The following is a 26,139-nucleotide window of genomic DNA, read 5'->3' as shown; positions in this document are numbered from 1 at the left end:
ATGAAGTTGATGGACTACATGGAATTGGCGGAAATGACTGGCAGAATCCGAGACCAGGGAGAAGAGTCGGTGGAAGAAGACTGGAAAAAGTTTAAAGACTATTTACAGAAATATTGTAAAATTAATGAATGCTAGAAGAATGTTGGAACGAAGTGTTATGGCTTTAGTAGAAAGGTTGTAAGGAATTAAGTACAAATAGATTAATAGAGTATTAAAGGAAAAATAAGGTTGAAATGTGTTAAGATAATTACAGGATAGGAAACAGGGGAAGATGGAAAGGAATTGCTGAAATAAGTAATAGAAGTAGAATACAAAAAGGGAGGTGTGAGGAGGTCGTGGAAATATGTGAAAGAAAGATAAGATATTGATTTTTTCTTTTCTCTTCTTTGTTGATATGTTTTAAAATTGTTTTTGTTTTGTCTTGTTAGTTTAATGTTTTAGTGTAAGGTAGTGTCTTTGTATTGTAATGTATTGTTTTTTCTTTGGTTTTTTTGGTAGTGTTTAAATTGTTGTAAAAGCAATAAATATTATTAAAAATAAAAAAAAGGTTGCTTTCTCAAAATGCTTAAGAAGTTAGGAATGCTGATATAATGCTGGGATAGCTCAGCCAGTACAGCAGGAGACTCTTAAATCACAGTGTTGTGGATTCAAGCCCTGCGTTGGTCAGATGATTCCTGCATTGCAGGGGGTTGGACTAGATGACCCTCAGGGTCCCTTCCAACTGTACAATCCTATGCTGAGTCAGTCCAGCTGAGTACCATTTTGCACAACGTAGCCTAAAATGCACACTGAAAAATACAGCAGTAACATGTTTAATGACTACATCAGAGTGTGAAATTATAAAGCTGATGGACAGAATAGTTAGCGTACCTCTCAACAATCCTGTCCTCAAGAATATTCACTGAAATGTTGCCTCTTAGTCCACTTCAGCCATTCTAATTGTGTGAATAAGATAGGTAAGGCGGCAGGATCTACCTGCTCTTTCAAAGAGCTTATAAGATGACTGGAAAGGAATTCCTGTCTGTGCTCAAAGGCTGCAAAAAGACTTCAACTTACCCCATACAAAAGATGTAGGGAAACAGTAGCGTTCTTGCTTGTGTACACATGGAAGCAACATGTATCCTCTCCCTTACCAAACTTTAGCCCACAGCAGGGTGGTATAGCATAAGAGGCACTTAACCAGTCACATGACCTTTAAAATGCACACTGGAGGGCAGTTTTTATGGATGCAAGGATGTAACCAGCATTTACTAAATCCAGAATAACCAAGATGATCTTTCTGTCCAGATGTTTAGTCAAACCAGAGTAAACTGCAAAACCTAACTTTTGAGCAGAAGCCACAGGACATTTCTTTCTTTGTCCCATTTGTGGCTTATGTTCGTATTCGGTCCGAAATCCTCTAGCTGGTTCCATTTAGGGAAGAAGCTCGACTATCGATACATGCACTTTTGTCCTTTCCTTCAGCAAATTCATCTCCTGCTTCTCCAGACATTCCTCCTGGATGAGTAATTTTCCCCTACCAAAAACCCTGGATAAACAAGTCTGGACTTGGATCTGAATTAGAGGCAGAGGTCTAAATTTGGTTCAAATTCACTGAGGTCAAAATCTCGTAAGTTAACATGCCAGCTCATTCAGGGCTGGGTCAGACATTTTGCTGCAAACCCAAATGTTTTGCCCCGGCGTCTGCTGCCACATTCCAGTGGAACCTGGGGGCAAGCACACTTCTTGCATCACACACAGCATAATGTTTGCCTGCCAAGTAACTGCTTTGGTTGTCTTGCCCCATATGGTTGGGCTTGCCCTGTACTTGTATATTTCTGGTAGACTCCAGATTAAAAGATCAAGAGGAACAGGAGCAAGTTTTCACCCAGTCTTCATAAGCAACCTGTGTGCTTCACTCCCCAAAGATGCAGTGATGGGCCACCAACCTGGATGTCTTAAAATGAGATTTCCACAAATTCATGGAGGATAAGGAGGTTAGAAGGGTATGTTCTTCATCTGCTGTTGCAGGTAGTATGCCTCTGAACACTAGTTGCTGGGAATTCCAAGTGGGGAGAGTCCTGTTTCACTCATGTCCTGCTTGCCAGTTTCCCACAGGCATCAAGCTGGCCACCGTGAGAACAGGGGGTTGGACTAGATGGGTCTTTGACTTGGTCCAGCAAGGCTCTTCTTACATTCATTGGAAGGTTCAATCAATTTAAGGTCTTCACATATGAAAACTTTCCCTCTTGACTGTTGTTAATGCAAAGTTGAACTCTCTATCATATTTTATCAATATAAACTTCTATTCGTTTTTGTGAGGCTTATGCAGCAAGCAAAGTGTGGGCTTTACTTTCAATGATCTGCTTAACCGTATTTGGAAAGTGGCACTATTCCACCTGATGAAAACCACTTGCTGGCAAAAATCATGGCAGAAAGAAAGAGAGAGAAAATGCATCTAGGTTGGATGCAGAGCAAACATCTTTCATGTGAGAACAGCAACAACCGTGTGACAGTTTGAAACTTTCTTTACATAACATCTATCACACAACGGGGCCTGCTGATCACCTGAATGAAGTGTCCACCAGCATGGAGTGTTCTTACTGGCTGTTTGAGAATATACCATCAGAGTTCACTGGTACAGGTTCCAAACTCCCATCCCTATTGCAGCACTGAGGTCTAACAGAAGGATTCTTTTCTGTGTTGACTAACACTAAAGGCAGCTGTGCTGGGACGACAGAACTCATTCAGAATCTTCTGTTGTTTTCTCCCTCATGTTTCTGAATATGCAGGAACCGTGGCCTATACAGGAAGACAACAAAACACAGCATTGACCCCCTTAGAGAGACCACAAGGGCTACAATGAAGAAGAAAATATCTCATGGCACAAACCTCTCTGGACTAGAATCCACTTCATCAGATACAGGAAGTGCTTATGGTACATTCATGATATGACTGAGTTATTTTGGTGGCAAGCTGGAGGTGACAAGTGGTGTTCACCTTCAGTTACTTGGGCATGATGCCCAAAATGCATTAGGACAGAAAGAGAATAGAGTTTTTTTCATGTGATTAATGGATTTCCAAACTGTTATTTCTTTTCCGAAGGCTGTCCTGCCATGGCATGCATGCCATGGAAGGAGAAAAACATGTGGCTCAAACTTTTGTAGCAGAATATGTGTCAGCTGGAGCAGGGGTCTGCAACCTTTTTCAGCCGTGGGCCGGTCCACTGTTCCTCAGACCATGTGGTGGGCCGGAGTATATATATATATTTTTTTTGGGGGGGAATGAACGGATTTCTGTGCCCCACAAATAACCCAGGGATGCATTTTAAATATAAGGACACATTCTACTCATGTAAAAACACGCTGATTCCCAGACCGTCCGCAGGCCAGACTGAGAAGGTGATTGGGTCGCATCCAGCCCCCGGATCTTAGGTTGCCTACCCCTGAACTGGAGCATCTTTCCACTGAGACTCACAGCATTCCAAGCAGGGGGCAACATTTGCCAGTGCTCATTACGCTTTTGTGAAACTACTCTAGTAGACAGTAGAACAAGAATGAATGTAAAACAAGCTCTTACTTTCCACAAAAGTCATTATGGGTGGCAGACACAAAGAGAAGCAAGTCGGGGTGACTGCACAGCCAGTTCTCCACCATCTCTGGGTGCCTGGGGTCAACTTCTAGAAACACACTCCTGAAAGCAGAGAAGCAAGAGAATGAGCCAACTTGATCAAAACTTCCTAACAGACAGGGCACTTCACATGATCAAATTGGCATGTTGAGAATGCGGGTTTAGTGGATCTGCACAGCGTTTTAAGCACACACTGAAGTGATTTGTGCAATTGCTCAAATACACTGAGCTTCCAAATGTTTTTGGCAGCTTTGAGGCTGCAAGTTGAGCATGGATTAAATTAAGAGCTGGGTGAATCGTGATGCAATCACACGCCCAGTTCAATTAGGTCATGATAGTTGGGAGCCTCAAGCTACCATACGGTGGTTCATAAAGTCCCATACAGACTAGTCCAATTGACGCAGGCTCCTCATCTGAATACTCACTTCTTGACAGCAGATAATTCAATAGTGATTGAGAAAGAATTCTATGACTCCTTTAAACTGAAGCAATCAATGGTGTTGAAGGAATGGTGGCGCAAGCAGTAGCAGATGGATTCTTTTGGTGGAGCAGGGGGTAAAAACCTGTTACTTGGGACAAGAAAATAGAATTCTATGAACCTAAGAACTGCTAGTGCTGAATCTGACCAATGGTATATTAAGTTCAACACACTATCTCCGAACAGGGGCTAAGAGCAAGCAAAACAAGATGGAGAAAGACAGTGTCTGCTTTTGCCCTAAGCACTTAAAACGATATCCAGCAGCTATGGCTGATATTCAGTACTTTTGGGTGGGCATGTAACACTCTGTGCTAGCCTGAAGCACATTCTTTTTTCCACCCAAAAAAGCACTGCTGGTGGAACTGCCTGCCCTCCCCCAAGTTGGAGGCTACCAGAATCTCTGGTTGCAATTAATCCTCTACGGCAGACACGTCCAACCTCAAGTTGCCTGCAATCTACCAACAAGTATCAAAAACTAGCAGTGATCTACCACCCTCCGTAGTCATGTCAGTTTATGAAACAAATAAATAAATAATCTTTAGTTCACAGATACAGAAGTTATGTTTGGATATCATTATGACAGATCCAAATAGTTACTAGATGGAGAAGTAACTAAACAAGTGAGAAAAGTCAAACTATATTTTTATATTAGTTTGCATGGATCTGAGGAGTCAGCTTCTCTTTCTCTCTCCTGTCAACGGGAGTCTCGCAGCTGATGGGGATCCCGATAGTGCCTCATGCCTCCCTCTGTGCTGCTCAGGGTTGCATCACTGTGGAGACTGGCAGCGGCAGCGGTTGCTGCTGCATCTGAGTTGCAGAGAAAGGCCCCACGACTGACCAGAGACAACCCGACAGTCGACCGCGGGCTCACGATCGACGTGTTGTACATGGCTGCTCTACGGTATGCATATTGTGAAAAAGATTTTCTTTCATTAGCCGTGAACCTACTGCCACTCATTGTCATGGAATCACCTGAGTTCTAGTATTATGAAAGAATCCTGGGGGCATCATTCATACATGCCTAACAATCATAATCCCCTCCTTATCTGCCAAATCAGTTATTTGTTCATGCTGAGCATTAAGCATTAATCTGTCCTTGAGTGCAACAAGGGCTAGAACACACAGTATTTTATCTGTGTATTATTGCATTTAATGCGTCCTTCTGCTGTTGTTAATTAGCAGTTGTGGTTGGGAAGGCATTCAGGATTGGGACTGCAGTGGAATGGAAGAGGGTTTTTTGTTTTTAAGAAACAAACCAACCAGGAGAGAATTTCTCCAAGAAAAAACAAGCGCTTCGGGGAAATAATAGGATTTTCCTCAGGACAGTGAAAGGACAAGGCACTACAAACCTTTCCTCTTACACCAAGGGTCCAGATTCGCATTCCACCTCTGCTGTGGTTGCTGTTTAACAAGAACTAACCCAAATACATGAAATGCACGGCTGCAGTTAACATATGTAGTTTGGTTCCCAGAGGACATTTTCTATTTAGAGATTCAGGATTCCACACCTGTCACCAGAACTAATTATTTTCTGCTACTGGACTAGGAATCTTACAATCTAAGTTTCTAGTGCACCCTGATAGACATCTTAATGACTATACCCAAACCCATCCCTAATGATTCTCAGCTTGAACACAGCCAATGGCAGTTTTGCAGGCTAAATAATAAACTGATGGAGAATGAGCCAAACCCAGGCAGTGAGTGCTTTCAGAGCTTTCCCACACGGAACATTCCCTCTGAATCAACCAGGCCCAAAATGGGCATGTGTGACCTTCAAAATGTTTTTCCTTCAATTCCTCCGCCACCTTTTTTGAGGGGGGAGTTAATAAATAACTAAAATAAAGCAAAAACTCCACAGATTCTATGAAACACTGGTTATGCTTTGAGGTTAACAATGAAAAATGATATTATAAACCCTGGAGTATGAGATGGCAAGATTTGTGCTCCAACTTTGCAGGAGGGATTTCAAGTTGCTTTTCTTTGGCTGTTAAATCACCAGTGCCTTTTTAAAACCCACAAGAATGTAGCAATATACGTGCTACCAGTTTTTACTTTCTCATGCTCCGGGAAAAACACTGCCTCCCCAGCTCTCTCCCTCCCCATCCCAAGAAACTGCTGGAAAATATTTAACCACCTTCCAATTATCCGTCTAGGCTTAACAAACTTTGTTTATTATTAAACAAAATAAAAATACTAAGTTCTAAAAGACTTTAAACACTTTTCTCTCTTTTTGGTTAGTTCATTATTGAAGTCTGCTGGTTGAGGAATTCTCTATGCCCAGAGATGATCAACTTCTTCAATACAGTCACTGCCACGATTACATCACTGCTAACCCTCCCCTTTGGTTAGAGTAAAAGGTAAAGGGACCCCTGACCATTAGGTCCAGTCGCGGACGACTCTGGGGTTGCGGCGCTCATCTTGCTTTACTGGCCAAGGGAGCTGGTGTACAGCTTCTGGATCATGTGGCCAGCAAGACTAAGCCGCTTCTGGCAAACCAGAGCAGTGCACGGAAACGCCGTTTACCTTCCCGCTGGAGTGGTACCTATTTATCTACTTGCACTTTGATGTGCTTTCGAACTGCTAGCTTGGCAGGAGCAGGGACCGAGCAACAGGAGCTCACCCCATCACGGGGATTTGAACCGCTGACCTTTTGATCGGCAAGTCCTAGGCTCTGTGGTTTAACCTACAGCGCCACCCACATCCCTTCGGTTAGAGTACTCTGAGCCAATAAAGCAGCCTTTCCCTTAAGCTCAGACAGGGACAGCAGGGAAGGAGGTCCAGAACAAAGTTGACTTTGATCAGAACAATGTAGTGCCCAGTTTACCCAAAGTACAGTATATTCATCAGGAACAGCAAACACATATTAGATGCAGCATGCAAAAAGTAAATTAATTTAGAATGCATAAAATAAAATGAAAGCCCTTCCTAACACAATAATAAAGTGCATGTTACACAACAATCCAATGAGACCTAGTTACTGTAATAGTGATGAGAAGGATGGTAGCTCAGAGCAACTGCTTTGCATTCAGACGGCCCCAGGTTCAATCCCCAGAATTGACAATTTTGGCTGAAACCCCAGAAAACTTTTGCCAGTCAGTGTAGAAAACACTGAGCTAGATGGATCAACTGTCTGACTCAGCATAAGGCAGCTTTCTATGTATGTTCCTATTGTGTAAAATTGGTATTTAAATAGTTCCCGACTTCTTGTTTCAGTGCTATGTGGTCAAGGATTATTTCCCCCTTTTTTGCTTTTGTACTGAGTTTTCCTCTCTCGGCACCGTTCTTCATCTAGTGCTAGGACTGGAAGGCCAAGGCAGGGCCCAGCTCAGAAGGGACATGACTCTCAGGAACCCTGCACTGAGAAGCACAGCCTAGGTGCCATGCACCTGGGAGTTGCAGGAGATTTCTAAGCTACCCCTCCACTTTCCAGCACTAAAGGGCAAGATAGCACAGGGAAGTGATGCAGAGGCCTCTGGGGTATTACTTCCTATAGTGCTGCGAAGGCAAAGGGCTGGCTGGCTGAGAAATGCTACCTCGCCCACCACTGCTGATGCAACTGGTACTGCCTGATGACACTTTTGACCTGTAAGGTGCCAGGAGTGTAGTTAAAGGAGGATTGGACACTGCCACTAAGGGCTTTAGGCTAGTTAAGGGGGCACACACAGTTTCCCTCTCCCAGCAGGAAAACAGCCAGGGGAGCTGCCACTGCTCCCCACCTCCTAGCATTTGTCTGAGGCAAGTGCGTCACACTTACATAATGGTAGGGACAGCCCTGGCATTGCTGCTGTTTACCGCAGATCAGATCTCTACATGTATTGTTCAATTCGCTTCCACTGGTGGCTGTTCCACTAACCATCCTTTGTACAGTGGTACCTCAGGTTAAGAACTTAATTTGTTCTGGAGGTCTGTTCTTAACCTGAAACTGTTCTTAACCTGAGGTACCACTTTAGCTAATGGGGCCTCCTGCTGCCACCACACGATTTCTGTTCTCATCCTGAAGCAAAGTTCTTAACCCAAGGTACTATTTCTGGGTTAGCGGAGTCTGTAACCTGAAGCGTCTGTAACCCGAGGTACCACTGTAGTAGCTGTGCTCCACTGAGAAAGCACAGAGCTGACTGCCATACCCCAATTCTCCCTGATCTGGTACAGTAAAAGTAACTGGAGGCACTGAGAGAACTCTCAGCCTCCAGAGAGGTGTCCAAGTTTTCCACAACCACTACCCAGAAATATTATTTGACATTTTCAATTATTTGTGATTTGTGGGGTTTTCTTCAAGTGTTTTGAAATCCGCTGAAACATCGTAGTTGCGAAAGGAAGCTGTGGGTTGTTTCCTAGGATTGAGTTCAAACTGGACTTGTAATAATCTGGCTAATGAAGCAAACTTTAAAGAGATCTTTCTCACACTTGTTTATTACATGTACTGTGGTTTCTCTCCTCCCAATCTATCTTAATGGAGATCTTCACCAGCAAAGCTACGTTTTCTGGTGGATGGGTGTGTTCTTAAAAGTACAGAGCCGCAAATTGGAACATCTCAGCCACAGCAGGGTATTTTGAGATGCAGCTGGCTGCTGGCCTTTAAGTTCCCAAATGAACTTCCCCAAATCATCGCAATATAATATCTTAGGATCATTTCCCAAGTGCCACCTAATATAACTTCCTCAACTCCAGTGATTCCTTCAACTATTTTTTAAATTATCTTTTTGTAACTCCATCTCTCTGTCTCTCTCTCTCTCTCTCTCTCCATACCAGCTCAGGTGCCAAATAATAGATATAAGGTGCCGATATCTTTATGGTTTGTTGAAAATAACCAACGAATTAATGACACAGGTAGGATGGTCGAATGTTTAGGCGGGGGGCGGTAGACCCCCACATCGGGTTTAATTCCTCCTCGTATCAGTAAAAGGGAGTCCCGTGGTATTTCCACACCAAAATGCAAATTTGGAGGTGTACTTTAAAGGTGCTGGGCTAGGGCTTGGATTGAGTGGGGGTGCCCCTGTTTCACCCCTGCTGGCCTCTACCACCCACTGTCTGTGGAGTGAATGCTGGGCCTAGCTCTCCCTCCCACCCACCAAACATGTGGGCATGCCAAAGCGCTCCTGACAAGATCTGCACTGGTGGCAACAGAAGAAACCCCCTAAATGACACTTTCTAGGTGCAGGGATGAGCCAGCCTAGCTGCTGTCATGGGATGACACCAGGCCTGATCTGGACCTGACTGCTGCTCCCGCTCCAGGCTGACATAGCAGTCTGTCTGCCTCCCCTCTCTTCTGCCCTGGTCACTGTGTGATTTTTAAGCAAGGGGAATAGGTAACAAGGGAGGACTTCTCACCTCAGTTGTGGAGTTTTTCTGAATCCCCAATCTATGAACCTGAGACAAGGAAGAGAACTGGGAAAGACGGAAACTGCTCTCATTTGCACACTCCTGTCATTCTCTTCCTCCAAATTATTTTAGCTGTGGTGGCAGATGGTGTCCCTTAGGAAGTCTTATTCCCAGTTCCCTGCAACGAAGCTCCCTTATTGTTGGAAAAGAAGCAGCCAGCATTAGCCAGAACTTACCTGCCATCCTTGAGGATGTATGAAGCCAATTTCAGAATCTGTTTTATTACACTCATCCCATCCTTTCCTCCATCCAGGGCACCAAGATCCTCATATCTAGAAACCAAAGACAAGGTCTAAAAACCCAAAGCATTACCTAGCTTTACACACAGCAGCAAAACAAACAAGGCCACCTGAAATACATGTTTGCTACTGACAGGCAGTGGCAGTTCTCCAAGGTTTCATTCAGGCAATATTTTTTCTGGCCCTACCTGGAGTTGTCAGGGATTGATTCTGGAACCTCCTGCATAAAAATCACGCGCTCTATCACTCAGCTATGGCCCATTCTTTCCAGGGAAATGGAAAAGGTCATGACACCTCAGAACCATGCCAGGGAGATGGGGAAGGGGTCCAGCAGCTGCTACCATCTCTTCAAAAAATGGCGAGAGCCCCTTTGAACTCAAAGATCTCCCCACATCATACCTAGACTGGCCTTTAGAATGCCAGCAGTCCTCACCAAAGAGCAAAGGGGGGGGGGCAGAAATGTAGTGAGGAACAAAGAGGGGAGAGGTTTCTGGCTACCTGAGCATTTCTGCCGCCAACAGAGTCATGTCTTCATGGAAAATGTATGGTGGATTACTGATTATAATATCTATCAAACCCCAGGGCAGTAGGCATTCCCAGGAACCTACATTGAAGAAAGGATAAAAACAAATGTTAGGTTGACAGAAATGATAAATATCACCCAAATTAATGCTACTGAATATTTCTGATGCAACCAATGTATACATATTGTCAAAAGAATTGATCTTATATATGATCTTAGCAACACAAATTGCAACTCAGTGGAAAACAGCCAAAAAACTTGCACTGGATGCTTGGTACTGCTCACTCTGGAATATAGCTATAAAGGAGAAAATCACATATAATTTGAGATTTCAGCAAGGACTAGAATCCCCAGACACTTTTTATATGGTTTGGCATTCCTTTATGACATATATAGCAGAACCATCATTTTCAAGACAAGCCTGGCAAATCTGGAACTAGAGTTGACAGTCCTAACTTGGGCTCTGTTGTTTTTAAATCATGTGCAACTACTCATTCTATGTGCCTATTTTATAATTTTGTTTTTCACCATTTAATTTTTGTCTGCTCTTATAATTGTACATTATAGAATGAAATAAAAATTATAAAAAGCTTTACCAAAAAACAAAAGCAAAGCAAAACAAACTTTACGTATAATAACAGGCTCAAAGGTAACTTGCAAAATTGTATTTGTTTATCCCTCCCGACCTGCCAGAATAACTAGCAGGTTGGTCTGGATCACATGTGTAATCCAGCCTTCATAAACCATGGTTCATAAATCAAGGGTGTCAAGCACTCTTTCCCTCCTCTGACAAAGAGAAGATGAAGGAGAAGTACTTGGTCCAGAGACTAAACAGCAGCTTATAAGGCCTACACTGATCATCTAAATGACACCACGGTCCCCCCGCCCAATAAAAAAACAAATTAGAAAACCCTTCCAAACTTATAAACTGCAAAACAATGTTCAAGGGAACTGTATACTGTTAAAACAGTGGTGTGAAAAGCAGCAGTAAGTGTGTCCTGCTTGTCAGGACTGGGCATGATGGTGGCAAGTTTGGGGGAAGCTACAGGTTGGTGGAAGCCTTGCAGAGGTCTCTACCACCAACTTGGAACTCCCTGACCTCACTGCCTTGCCCCTCTATTCCTAGCCACTGGGAGGGCACTGCTGCCACTCTGCTCCCCGCATGGGCTGCTGCTGTACCTGGCCGGATTATAAAGAACAACATATGAAGCTGTGGCAATTTTGGAATAAATAATACCTTAAGGGAGCTATAGCACCACAGGTTTCATAGCACTATACTGGGTGCTGAAACATGTCAATGGTTATATAATGGCAGCCTTATAACACAAAGTGTTTCCCAGCATCATGAATGCCAATGCCCTACAGTTCTCAAAAGCCAAATTCTGGTTATTTTTATGTCTATTCACATCCTGCCTTTTTCCCTGACAGGGACTTGTACCTGTTAAGTTTTAAAAATCTGGCAAAATGGCCGCTTCAGAATTTTGTGAAGACATTTAAAGTGACATATTTGAAAAAGGGACTTTTTCTTCATGGGAGGAAAAAGGTTACTGAAGTGCAGCCAGGTTTGCTTACCTCAGCATTCAAATTGTTTACAAAAATCAGCCAGCCACATTTTGCAAGTACTGTGCTGCCATATAAGGCCTCAGCTCAACACATTTAACTCATTCTTCAACTGAAAATAATAATATACAGTATAGGGCTATTTTTTTTTTACGAAAGCTCATGACACATTTTAAAAAAGCAATAAATCAATAAAATAATTGAAAACAGAGAGCACTAAAAGGAATAAAAAGCAGAATACAAAATATGATGGAGGTAACTGGGCAAATTATTGATGCATTTTGGGTACCACATACTAATACAGTGTTGAATGTACAGAAATGGCGATTGGCAACTGTGTTCTGCAGGTCACTTCTGACATGTGAGAATTAGCACTCCTGCATTTTAATACACAATGGCTCTTGTCTTTGACCTTCCCCTGGTACCAATTAACATGAGCAACTGCATATATGAAACTTACTTGAAGACACATCATGGTGAAGGATCTTTACCCTGTCCTGCAGATGTAACCTTTTAGAGAAGAGATCATACATGAGATACAGATCATCTTTTAATGTAACAATTGAAAATGGCATTAAAACCCATCACATCCAATCTAATGAAGAAAACCATTGCAACAATCAACAGCACAGTTTTTCAGTCTGGAAACTGTGAAGTAATTATTATGGTTCTGTTTGGCACAAGCTCAAAAGAAAAAGAGAGATGTTATTAGTGTAAGCATCAATTATGCAAAACTTTGATTAAGCAAGGAATTTTGCACTCCTCACTGCAGTCCTCCTCTGTAGGAAGTCATTAGAAAACTAAAGACGATCAGTCTCCGTGGCTGGCAATTACCGTATTTTCCGCCCTATAGGACGCACTTTTCCCCCTCCAAAAATGAAGGGGGAATGTGTGTGCATCCTATGGGGCGAATGCAGGCTTTCGCTGAAGCCTGGAGAGCGAGCCCCACAAGCTCGGGGGACAGCGGGGAGGTGGAATGCCGCCATTCTGCTGTCCCCCGACCTGGTTTGGAGGCTGGCGGCGGGGAGAAGCTCTCTTCTCCCTGCCACCAGCCCCGCAAGCTCGGGGGACAGCAGGGAGGCGCAGCGCGCCATCCTGCTGTCTCCCGACATGGTTTGGTGGCTGGCGGCGGGCTTCCCCCGCCCCCAGCCCCGCAAGCTCCCAGAGCGATCACTAAGCTGCGTGCAGCTTCGGGATCACTCTGGGACCCGTTCTGGGGGAGGGGGAAGCTCGGGCTTTCCCCGCCCCCAGCCCCGCATGCTCCCAGAGCAGGCTTTGCGCAGCTCTCCGCAAGCTGTGGGAACCCAGCGCGACTTCGCACTGGCCTCCAACGGCTTGCGGAGAGCTGCCTGTTCTGGGGGCTGGGGTGGGGGAAGCTCAGACTTCCCCCTCCCCAGCCCCATGCCTGGGGGAAAAAATAATTTCCCCTTTATTCCCCCCCAATCTAGGTGCGTCCTATGGGCCGGTGCGTCCTATAGGGCAAAAAATGCGGTACCTTCTTCCTCCCCATCTCCTTTCCAACATCATAATATACCGCTAAATCACTAAGTTTAGCTGGCGGTATATTATGATGTTAGAAAGCAGAAATCGGCACACCCTGGCTGCTGCTGTGATATGTTCAACACCACCATGTGTCTGCAACATTGCTTTAGTGGGGTTTGTATATATTGTATATATTGTTTATAGTGGGGCATAGCAGCAGTTGTGGAGAAGGTGGCCATGGGTTGAGGAAATGGCCTCACAGGCCAAATTAGGACCCCTGCCAGCCAAATTTAGCCACAGAAAGGTTTCCCCACTGCTGTCATTGAAGATAGGTAAAACAGAAATGTGATCAAACAAAATGAAATTTTGCAGCTGTATAACATTCTGCAGAATTGTTATTACGTAAGTGGAAGCTGAGAGAACAGTTGCTTGACAAGTCCTTACGTGGGTAAGCAACAACAGTCGGTGGTGGAATTTAGGAATTTAGGGAAGAAAGGGATGCCAAGTCCCATGGCTCTGGCCAAGTTTCTCAGTACAGGGATCATAAGCACATGGCAAATCCTGACTAGGAATAAAGGGCCCCCTAAAAAGAAAAGAAAATCCACCAGTTTGCAATCACATGCCTTTGGAAGATATGGGCGTGGGACTCATTAGCAGAGAATGGGTCTTACCCAAGATTTGCCCACAGGGGAGCACTAACATTATAACATGCCGCTTAAAAGGTGTAGCAAGCGCACAACTGGCTTAGATGGGAAGATAACGTGGCTTAATATGGTGGCCTTGTGGAAAACCGCTGCAGGGGGACAGGCCTTGACAGCCTCTCAAGATTAAAATGTAAAAATGAAAAGGTGAATTTGCAAAGCTCCATGTTTGCTTCCTACTTGCATCTCCTTATCAGATTCTCCAGCACTAGCAGATCGGGAGATAGTTCACCTGACATAACATCTAGAAGTCTGAAAATCCTGTGGCTGGTGCCTCTTTCACCAGCAGCCTGTAAGAAAAAAGCCATGTGTGGGAAACAGGTGGCTCTGCTCTGCTACAGGCAGCTCGTATCTACTCCCAAAGTGAAAGTAGAGTAAACAGAGAACCAGGATGGGTGACTCTTTTTCAACTCATTTCTGGGTTGGCCTGATTTACCAGTTCAATGAACAAAAATGACTCAGAATCTGAAAACACCATTCCAAGACTATGCAAACAAATCTGGAGTCCTTTAGGACTCATTTACTCCACCAAATATTACTAATAGTCTTGGTTAGCAAAACTATTTGCAGAGGGCATATCTTTTCAAGAAATAGAGGGATAATCTACAGTAGGATAAGAGTCCCTTCTGATAATTAACTCATCAACAGGCTGCAGGCCTCTCTACTACTGCAAGTGCTCCTGGATGACACTGGTTATTTGGATCCACTTCAGTCTTGGTTTAGGCCTGGTTTCGGGACTGAATCAGTCTTGGTCACCCTGATGGATGACCTGTATCGGGAAAGTGGCAGGGGAAGTGCAACCCTGTTACTCTTACTTGATCACTCAGCAGCTTTTGATATCATTGAATATGGTCTCTTCCTAGATCAACTGTGTGGGATGCAGTTTGGCGGCACTGGACTACAGTGGTTCTGTTCCTACCTGCCCGGTCACCTGTCTAATTGCCCTCTTCAAGCATGCAAGTAGGGAAGCGATGGAGCAGAACCCTCCACTTGCCCTGTCTGGGGCAGATAAGAGCCCCAAAACATCTCGAATGCCACTGGCTCCCTACCACTGCTCTAGGAAATTGTGCAGACTGGGTCAGAGATAGAGGGCAAATGAATAGATGGTGGTGAGGAGCTGACAGGCCCCCAAGACTTGCACCAATAGCTGTGACATGCCTAGCTGGGCATATTCAATCTCAAGGATGAGAGAGAAAGCTGTCTCCATTACTGAAGCAGAGGGGCTGTGCTCTTCTCCAACCACTCACCCCTGATCTGATCCCTTGAATTTTCTTTTGTGAAGGCTTGCAAATAATAGCCAAAGTGGGAAGGGCACCTTTGCAGAGGGCAAAAATGCTTGTGACTAGCTCAGCAATAATTGGAGCAGAATGTGGTGGCCTAAAAGAGGCCCAGCAGTCTAACTCAGAATATCGGAGGTTCCACCTGCAAGCTGCAATTTTCATGATCTTAAACTAAACTAATGCAACTGTCTCCTGCTCACATGTTAGTTGGTTCAACTTTTCCCCAACTCTGCTGCCATTCTGAATGGATTCCTCTCCCCCCACCCCCACCAGCACAGCAGAAAAGTAGTCATGCTTGTTAATCAGAAATTCACAGGTATCAAAATACTCCTCCTATGAGATAGCTCTACTGTGTTGCACCCATTGTTATCTACTGATATTACAACACAATCTCTGAATTACTGTGTAAACATCCCAAATGGGTCTGGGTGCTACAGGAAGGGGAATAAAGTAAAGTCTCTAGCTGTCAGAAGAGAACAAAGCCATAATTAAGAAAGGGTAACTCTTATGAAATAAAAAAGAAGGCATATGTTTATTGTTCCTTTCTTCACTCTGTCACATAACCAACAGGTGATATGTAGTAATTAATTTAACTTGATCATGATGATAGAGCGAGCCCATGCCTTATACTGTAAAACTTGTTTATATTTAAAAACCTGGGTAAAATTAAACAATGTATTAATAAGAATAAGAATTTAAATTTGTATACTGCTCTTCATCCGAAGATCACATGGTGGTTCACAACATAAAAATACAAAATGAGAACACAAAATACATAATAAAACAAAAAAAACCAATAACCCACCTCCTCCCACAAATCTCCCAAATCAGATTTGTAGAATGTTAATCAGCCAAAGGCCTGGTTATAGAGAAATGTTTTTGCCTGGCACCTAAAGATATGTAATGATGGTACCGGGTGAGCCTCCCTGGGGAGAGCATTCCACAAGAGGGGAGCCACTGCAGAAAAGGCCTGTTCATGTGTTGCCACCGTCTGGAACTCTTGTGGAGGAAATACAAAAAGAAGGGCCTTAAGGGCGCCTCTCCCTGTATAAACCATGCCAGATTCTACGTTCATCATCTGAGGCCCTTTCTCACGCGTTAATTTCCCCCTCTGTAGAGGGGGAAAGGTGCTGAAAGCCTAAATCTCAACAGAAAGTAATCTGACCGTGAGAAGGGGCTGATGTCAATATCATTCACTTTCAAATCACCTTTTTTCTGCTCAGTTGAGAGAATAAGGTCCAGAGTGTGGCTTGCCTTATGTGTTGGTCCGATGACATGTTGGGACAGCTCCACGATAATCATGGCAGCAATGATGTCCTGAGCCAGTTGCCTTGGCACAAATGTTGAAGTCCTCCAAAACCAGCGGTCTTGGGAGTCCTCAACACCGCTTCCAAGACCAGTTCTGTCAGCTCAGGCAAGGAAACTCCTGGGCAATGGTGGTAAACTAGCAGACTCCCTAATCTGTCCTGACTGCCCAATGCCAGGAACTCAATTCTAGTTTCCCCAAACTGGACAGAGAGCCTGGAGAAAGAGAGATGGGATCTCTATAGATGACAGCAACTTGCCCTCCCTGTCCCTCAAGTCTGCCCTGATGCTTGAGTACCCAGGTGGGCACAGCTGCGTGGGACCAACTCCATCCTGCTCACTCACCCAGGTCTCAGTGATACAGACCAGATCAGCCTCCTCATCCATTATCAGACCATGGATGAGAGAGATCTTACTCAGAGCACCCCTGGCATTCATCAACAGCAGCCACAGAGTCAAGGGCTGACTGATAGGACAACCGCAACCTGTCAGATTGGAGGAGGAGCTGGCACAGGGTACAGCCACTAACTGCCTGTGGTATTTGCCCTTTACCTGGCCTGCCCTCCTACCCTGAATTACTGTGATTGGGGTCGCCCCTGTTATTCCCAGCTCTTCTCTTCCTAGGAATGTCTTACTCCCTTATTTTAAAAATAATGAAACCCCCAAATTAAAAAGTTAAAAAGCAGTTAAAAACAATTTAAAACATTGTAAACAATTGGGGCAACACCAACAGCAGCAAAATCCACTAAGCTATACCCCGACCCAAGAGTCTGTTCAGCTGCCTCAGCTTTTGTAGCTGGAGTCAGTCAGGGAGCAGGTTCTCACAGCCAAGATCTTAATCTTGTCTTATTTTTTAAAAAAATCTGATCGAGTTTCTCCAGTAATTATAGGTTGTATGATAGGTGATTTAGTAATGCTTTCTAATATACAAGTGCAATAGCGCTTGGAGAGTTACTGCAGAGTTGTTTACGCTGCATCCCACGGTTTTAAATCCTGACCATTAAAAATATTTTTTTATACAACCCAGATGCTTTGATTAAACAGCCTGAAATTAGGAACAGAGCACCAGTAAAACTGACCATATGTCAGACACATTGGTAAAGAAATAGAAAATGTTGGCTATTAGTATATATAGGGTACGTGCTCTTAAAGGTAAAGGTACCCCTGCCCGTATGGGCCAGTCGGGTCCGACTCTAGGGTTGCGCGCTCATCTCGCTTAAGAGGCCGGGAGCCAGCACTGTCCAGAGACACTTTCAGGTCACGTGGCCAGCGTGACGAAGCTGCATCTGGCGAGCCAGCACCAGCGCCGCACACGGAAACGCCGTTTACCTTCCCGCTATAAAGCAGTACCTATTTATCTACTTGCACTTAGGGGTGCTTTCGAACTGCTAGGTGGGCAGCAGCTGGGACCGAACGATGGGAGCTCACCCCGCCGCGGGGATTCGAACCGCCGGCCTTGCGATCAGCAAGTCCTAGGCACTGAGGTTTTACCCACAGTGCCACCTGCGTCCTTACAGTGCTCTTACCTTGCTGCATTTTCCTTGGCGAGATTCACAGCAGCTTGTGATTTATCTGTGGCAATGACTCTGCTCTAAGAAAGAAAGGGAACAAGCACAACAGAAGCAAACATGAAATAATTTCTTGGGCACAGCTGGTGGGAAAAAAATGCCCTTTGGAGCAACTGAGATGAGCAAGGCCACTGTAATGCTTTGGAACAGAGCTCTTTCTAAGCCCCCATCTGCACTATATATTCAAAGCAGTTTCATACTACTTTTATATGCCTTATGTAGTTTGTTAGGCATGCTGAAAGCTGGTAGGAGATCCCCTATTCCCCTCACAGAGCTACAGTTCCAAGAGTTGCCTGCGAAGAGGGAATGATTGTTAAACCACCCTGGGAATTCCTGAGCCATGCCAGGTACGAGGCTGCTGGAGCAAAAAATAAATAAATGAATATGATGTTTGTTCTTGACTTTTAGACCTCAGGTGGCAAACTTTTGGAAGCAGTGGCTCGTCTTTCCATCCCTTGTTTCCTAGTGAAGCAGGGCAGGGGTAGGTCTCTCAACATTACTGTCATAAATGAAAATTTCACTCACATGAGGCAGCTTCTTCAGGAGACTCAGAGCAATCGCCCCTGAGCCACAGCCAACCTCCAGGATCACAAGCCCACTGTTCTCTGCAGACAGCTGGGGATGCTTGCAGTTTGCTGAGGTCGATCGCTTCCTGCACTCTTCATCCACAATAAGGGAGGCCAGTTCCTAGCAGGTAAGAAGCAGGTTCTGTGATGAGTCCACAGAAGTCTGACCCTAATTTCTCAGTTTACTGTCTGAATGCAGAGCTTTCTGTATGATACTGTAGAATTAGCTGGTGTGTTGAGGCATGTGCTGAACACAATATATTATATATTATAAAGCCAAGTGCTGTGAAAAGGGTCCTCATTTATTTCTTTAAAAAGGATGCCTAGGAACCCTTAATAACATTAGCACAATAGTTTTGTATGCAGTGAAAACCTGTACAAAACCCCTTCACCATGCAGAAACAAAGCCTGTAAGAACAACGCAAATGCCCCAAAGTGCAAAGGCAAAAAAAATGATAGGGCTTTAATAATGTTGAGTTATTGTTTGTATTTTGTGTGTGTACATTAATGCCTGCATTAGTGTGGAATGGAGACTTTTCAGAAGGGCAGCTTTCTTCACCTGAGTGGCTTTAGACCAAAAAGATTTCCCCAGGAGAGACGCCTGTTTGCCTGTTACACCTGTGTATTTGCATACCTCCTCCTCTGGAAATTGAGCAACCAGAAAGTGGGTCATAATAGTACATCTGAGGCTACAGAAGCCTAGAAGGAATCCCATCTGTCTCTTCCAGTTTTCTCCCACGTGTTTGCAGCATGGCTGGTTGCTGTGGGAACTATTAGGATGTTGAAAACTGGTAATGAAATGTAGAAATTGGGGCAGAGGAGTCCTTCGGGGTTTGCTGCAAATCAATTACCCGTGGGGAGTGGGTGACTAGAGATATTCACACTGACATGGGGAAAAGGGAGGGATGATGCTCAGCATAGGACTCAGCCTGCAGGTTGTTCAATTCTATGAATGCTCTAGGACTATAGCTCCCATCAGCCCTACCTTGTCCAAAACATATGGAGGGCACAAGGTTGGTGAAGCCTGTTTTAGGAGGCCCTCAATGCCTGAGGCCATGTTCATATGCATTCCAGAATTAAATTAATTTTCCTAATCTAAAAGTGAGAATAATGGATTATGTACAAAGTAAGGTGAGAGGGGAACAGATGACAGTATGCAACAAGAAACTCATCCTGGGCTACATTCTCACAAATGCAAAGCTGTAGTGATGAAAAGAAAAGGATTAGTATTTTTGGTGTAGGAGAGTTTCCACCTCCCCCCCCCCCCTTCACAAGCAGCCTATGCTCACGCACAGAATATTCTTAGAGCTCCCACAAGAAGGCTGGAGATTACACAGAAACTTAGGAAACACAGGTCTCTAGTACTCTCTACTTTCATTTGTTTTGCTCTCTCTTTTTCAACTAAGATGATGGGAATTGTGCTGCCGGCAGCGGTCATAAAAGGGGCACTTCCACGAATTTGCAGGTGAAGTTTGTACCCATACTTAGAAAGCTTTGTCAGCAAAAGCACCCTTGAGCGTGCTGGCTTTCTGGTACTTTGCAGCAATGTGTGTTGTACATACAAAGGCCTCAGCACTTCAGGAAAAATTTCAAGCACCAGGATGGAATGCTGAGACGTATAACATGAGCATACAAACAACGAGCTTATATTCACGGTGATGTTTATATAACAGTTGCATAAAGAAGGGCCCTGCTTCCGCCCTTTTCCTTGTTAGCTTACTGCTTTAAGGATCAAAATTCCATATAAACAGAGGCAGATCCATGCAACCCTGGATCTGTGCCCAGTTAAAAAAAAAGGGTGGGAGAAAAAGGAGCACAGGGGGAAAGAAGACTGCTAGATCTTCCACACTAGCCCTACCCATGTCTTAAACCTCCCATAGTTGGTCCTCCCAGAGGCTTTCCTCATCAGTAGGCTCTTTGGTTGGCTTATATGTGCTCGACATAAAGCCAGGCCTGCCATCACCACGTCTAGTTTCATCCTTAACCAATGGACCGGTGAATGCCATTAATTAATGGGTATATAAGAGAGTGGGTTTAACTGGATTACCCATTCAGCATGCAGGGTATTTTGATTCACATTGCGCCGAACATTGATTCACACTGCAGACAGGACTCTAGAACTTGTGAAGCTGAATGTCGGAGGAATTCAGGACATATCAAAGAAACTACTTCGCATGGCACATTGTTAAACTATGGAACTCATTCCCATAGGAGGCAGTGATGGCTTTGAAATTCATGGGGCACAAGGCTATCAACAGCTACCAGCCACAATGACTATGTCCTACCTTTCTTAGAGCCCCCCCCCACCATCTTGAATTTGAACCACTACATCTATGCACCCTGGCATATTAGTAATTCTGAATTATAATTTCTTCTAGGAAAAGCTAAATCTTGCTGCATCATTATCTCAGAAACTGGTTACTCTCACTATCTCCATTAAAGGCTCCCCTCCTATATATATATATTATATATATATATGCAGACTGCATTGTATTTATACTAGGGTGCAAATGGAACAGTGTCAGAGATGCAGCATTTATCAAGAAATACTACTACTACTACAAATAAAACTATGCTGGTAATCCCAGGAGAACAAGGAGCTAGCGTAGGGCAAAATGTTCAAAGATTAGAACCAGAACAGCGAAAGGAAAAATGGAGAAATTAAGAGCAGTGGTCTGGACATAGCCCTAATGATGCAGCTACAGAGGATCAGAGCTACAGAGGATAAAATTATGAGGTTAGAGGAATCAGTAGCACATTGGTCACCGTTTCTTCCATGTTGTCTGCAGCCTTTTCCACATGGCATGCTAAAACACTGAAGAGGCATCTGACCTAGTTTCATGTATACCCCGCAGCAACTGGATAGATGAGTCATCAGCGTGGTGGTAACAGGCTCGACCTATGGGAATATCACAATGCACGTAACTGCTTAAGAGGACTACCTACTAGTCATTCACTATGAGCACATCCCACATGCTAGACACCCTGCCAGTCTGAGTCACTGGCACAGGTTACGAAAAGCAGTTTGAGGATTTTAGTACCTCTTTCCTAGAACTGGAGGCTGAGCAAAAGCATTTCAAAATGAAACCTCCCTTCCTCCCTCCCTTCCGGCCTTGAAAACAGCAGCACCAGCTTTTTCAACAGCTTTGCTCTGGTATATATTGAACTATCATTGGGAGAGACATTGAGGGAAGGGCAGGGGAGAGAGAGAAACCAAAAAAAGAGGACTACTTGGTTTTCATTTGCTTTGAACGATGATCAAGAAAAACAACAGCATAAAATGCTGTAAGAGGAATGGGGCAGGATGCTGCTATAAGATCTGTGTTTGTCTATTCTTGTATAGTTAAGGGTTTAGTAGGCCATTACAATAGCAGGTGATGATTATGTTGATATTTTGTTGATTATTGTGCTGATGCACAAAATATTTTACTGCCTTATACAAACATGTCTACAATTTTAAATTTTTAGTTGTGGTAAACATGTATGTGTGCGCACCGCTGTGCAACCTGCTTTTAGTAGAACACTGGCATATGAATATTCAAAGTAGAATATAGGAACAATGCTGAAGGCAAGAGGGCTGGAGCAGACTCTCTTAGTTCCATGAACTTTGTGGATGCCTTCACTAGAAGATACATTCCTGGAAGTACAAGTTTCTAATCTGGAAAACATTTCCCCAGAAAGTTAATTCTGGGAGTTTTGTAAGGGAAGATCACCTCACCTGAACATACAATCTGTGTGTCTCCAGATGTCGTGTCAACAACTTGCAAAGGCTTGACTGGGTCAGAAATTATTTAGAAACAACCCAGTAAAGCATTCTGAAATTTTTGCAAGTAGTATGTTGGCACTGTATGACAACATACAGTGGTACCTCGGGTTACATATGCTTCAGGTTACAGACTCTGCTAACCCAGAAATAGTACCTCGGGTTAAGAACTTTGCTTCAGGATGAGAATAGAAATCATGCTCCGACAGCACGGCGGCAGTGGGAGGCCCCATTAGCTAAAGTGGAGCTTCAGATTAAGAACAATTTCAGGTTAAGAATGGACCTCCGGAACGAATTAAGTACTAAACCCAAGGTACCACTGTACAGGAAAACATTATTTTCCCTGACTAATTTATTGACAAAGTACAGTTCAATGAGATAATGCAAACTTATTTCATCATGCCCCTTAACTCTGCTGCTCAGGGGGTCAATATAGCATGAGCTCTGGTATGGTTTCATTTCATTCATCTGAAGGAATACTAAACAGTTTCTCCATATTCCAATTTGCTTCCCGGAAATACCAAGGCATTCCTCCTGTCCAGTTATTGGGGGGGGGGAGGGAGGCAGCTGTCACACACAAAATCAATATCTCCTAGCTGTCTTTTGGCTGGGTAAAAGGTAAGAAGAAAAAAGGAAGTCTCTCGGTTCTCTAGGATGTACAGGATGTTATGATGCAAAGCTAACATCCTAAACTCTTAAGACACCATTGTAAGAAACAAGAAGTGACAGAATAGCCATGCAATCTTTACTAAGAAAGAATAGTTGCATTAGCAAGGACCTTCACTGCTGTAAGAATTCCCCCATGAGAAAAGGCCCACAAATGTTTGGAACATTTTAGCTCAGAAAAGTAGTTAAGGAGGAACATGAGAGATGCATAAAATCATGCATAGCGTGGTGAAAGGGATGTTACCTCCCTGCAAACACCAGAAGTAAAATAGTTTGGCCAGAAAACAATGAAATGAATTAGTTCCATAGTATGTAATGGTGTAGAACGGGTTTGACACAGAAATAGGACAGGTCCAAAACAGGACTACAGGAATGAAAACTGCTAACAGTTCCCAAGTCATAGCTATACACAGGAAGGAATGGTTGATGGGGAAGAGCCATGGAGCTGGCACCACTGCCTACTGGGATGGCAAGCGGCAGCAGCAAGGTTGGGGCAGTGTGGGCACATTGCCCCGTGGTGGCTGGTGCCCATTGGGAATGGCAGGGCAGAAATCAGGGAGGCTAAGGGTAGGTGGAGCCAGAGCCAATGGCACAGAGAGGCAGAGGCTACGACCGACCATGCCAACTAATACTAGTTTGGATCTCTGATGAGTTATACAAAGGCAACCCTAGGACTAAAGAGGAGGAAGCTGAGAGCCAGTGCCACCCCCTGGACTGGCTGTAAGAAAGCAGGTAGGTGGGGGCAATTGAGGTTGGCGGATCAGTTCCCTGTTTGCCCTAATGGACAAGCCTCCACGGTCACTGACAGAGCCAATTCAGCACTACTGCTGGTGCCTGCTATTAATGGCAGAATACTGATCTCTGGAAGTGGATAGCCTTTTAAATTCATGGAGAAGTTATTTGGGGGGGGGGAACCTATGAATTTCTTTCATGTGAGGAGAAGGCATTTGGGTTGTATCCAGATAAAGTCGTACTCAGAGAAGACCCACTGAAATCAACAGACTTAAGGTACCCATATCTGTTGAGTTTTAATGGGTTTCCTCTGAGTATTGCTTAGTGGGAGACTGCGTGCCGGGGCCCTTTTAAGTGCAACAGTGCTGCGCAAAGAAGTCCTTCATTTCATCTGCTCTAAATTTTCCAACATTCAGCTACATTAGATGATCCCAGGGTTCTAGTAGAGATGTAAGAAAAGCCCTACTGGATCAGGCCAAAGGCCCTCAGCATCCTGTTCCCACAGCAGCCAGATGCTCCATGAGAGCTTGCAAGCCACACCCAAGTGTAACAGCATCCCCCACACTTGTGAATCTCTAGCCACTGGTACTGAGAAGTGTGGCCTGTGTCTGACCATGAAGGCAGGGCAGCCGTAATGACTATTCTCCATTAATTGATCATTTTGGTTGCCTTTTTCAAGTGAAAAAGCAGGGCAGTCTATCCCATATTAAGAACGTAAGAAGAGTCCATCTGGACCAGGCTAATGGCCCATCTACTCCAGCACCATGTTCTCACCAGCTGCCTATGTGACGCATACAAGTACAACCTGAGTGCAACCGCGCTCTTCCCATTCTCAGCAACTGGCATTCAGAGGCGTATTGCCTGCAACAGCAGAGGTAGCACATAACAGTTGTGGACAGCAGCCATGGATAGTTTTTGGCAGTGTGAACTAACATGCTGCTTCTTCAGATTAAACCAGGGTGGGTTTAAAACTATGGTTTAAACATGTGATGTGTGAACTAAGTCACTGTATGCCATCATAGTGCTCTGGTTCCAATGTCATCTCCAGCATAAACACTTGCTGATAGAAGAAGGCATTGCAGGACACAGAGTCACCTCTTATCCTGGCAATCCCTACAGAAAACTTCCTTCAGTTTGCACACAAGATACAGAGCAAGGAAGAGCAGTTGTTTTCTCCTGCTTCGGAAGGTAGGAACTGGACCAATGGATTCAAGTTACAAGAAAGGAGATTTGTGAAGGTAAGCTCTGTTTGACAGCTTAAAACATGACTGCCCTCTGGTGGCTTAACAAAAACCCGTAAACAGAAGACAGTTGGATAGCATGTGCTGCAGAAAATCCTAGAAATATAAACAGCAAAGTTTATTTAGCTCATAGATTCAAATCGTATACACAAATCCTTTGAGGCAGCTGAGGAGTGACACCCTCTCCCCCAGCTCGGAAACTGAACAAATCGTAAGAAACGAGGATTGTTTTGGATTGTTCCGGGGGTCTTGACCTTGCCCTGATGCCCAAGAAAAAGCAGCTGCTGCGGCAGAAAGTGCTTACCGTGCCAAGCCGCTTGACCAGATCCAAATCTAAACAACTAAGTCTGACTGACTTCTCGGACTGGATAACTCCCAAAACAACACACAAGAGGCTACTGAAGGGCTAGGATCAAGGTCAGAAGAGCAAAGGCGGGGGGGGGGGTAATCTCCATAGCGTGATGAACAGTTCCTAGATAGTTCAAATTCTCAGCAGTTAGACAGGGTCTGGGAAGATCCCCCCAAGCAGCCAAAAGGCCCTAGATCAAAAGGTTTAAGAAAACAGACCTATAGGAAAGCTCTCAAAGATCAAAGTAACCCAAGCAGCTCAAGCAGCAGCCCATCCCACCGCCCAAGTAACATCTCAAAAGCTACCTAAACTGCCTGAAGCAACAGAGGAGTTATTTAATGAAGAATTGCTAAGCTTGATTAGAGAGCAAAGACTACTCACTGGAAGGTCTCTGATGTTGATCTTCTGGAAGTTGGAGAGCACTGGGGATCGTGTGGCGAGGGGTCAGAAGGAGGAGAGCCTGGTGCGGTTCCCCAAGCCCCAGGGGAAGAATGCTGAGAATGCTCAACCAAGCAGGCTGGAGCCCTTGAATCCTTCAAGGAAGAGCACCCAAGAAGCTCAGATTAAATTCTGTCCCTGGAATAAGACCAATGGCCCACATCCCACTAGAAGGTGTTTGCAGTTGGATCAGATAGCTTTGATCATCCGAAATAATTGGGAGAACAAAGGGCGCTGGATTACCAGACCAAGAGTTTGCT

General features: G+C 44.4%; 1 protein-coding gene across 1 annotated transcript in view; it reads right to left on the bottom strand.

Moving 5' to 3' along the window:
* Positions 1 to 2,489: 2,489 nt before the first annotated feature.
* HEMK1 (HemK methyltransferase 1, mitochondrial release factors N(5)-glutamine) overlaps positions 2,490 to 26,139 on the bottom strand; it is a 42,896-nt gene continuing 19,246 nt past the window's right edge. Inside the window, exons 5-11 of the mRNA XM_082214626.1 lie at positions 18,650 to 18,811; positions 18,083 to 18,147; positions 12,249 to 12,298; positions 10,204 to 10,309; positions 9,643 to 9,738; positions 3,559 to 3,672; positions 2,490 to 2,781 (exon numbers count right to left, since the gene is read on the bottom strand). Coding sequence (XP_082070752.1) covers positions 2,727 to 2,781; positions 3,559 to 3,672; positions 9,643 to 9,738; positions 10,204 to 10,309; positions 12,249 to 12,298; positions 18,083 to 18,147; positions 18,650 to 18,811 — 648 coding nt within the window. The 3' untranslated portion in view covers positions 2,490 to 2,726. The remainder of the gene's footprint in view (positions 2,782 to 3,558; positions 3,673 to 9,642; positions 9,739 to 10,203; positions 10,310 to 12,248; positions 12,299 to 18,082; positions 18,148 to 18,649; positions 18,812 to 26,139) is intronic.

The sequence above is a fragment of the Podarcis vaucheri genome (genome assembly GCF_965113315.1).
Source record: "Podarcis vaucheri genome assembly, chromosome: 2".
Lineage (NCBI taxonomy): Eukaryota > Metazoa > Chordata > Lepidosauria > Squamata > Lacertidae > Podarcis > Podarcis vaucheri.
The sequence above is the reverse complement of the archived record's forward strand: the minus strand, read 5'-3'. Positions and strand labels throughout refer to the sequence as shown.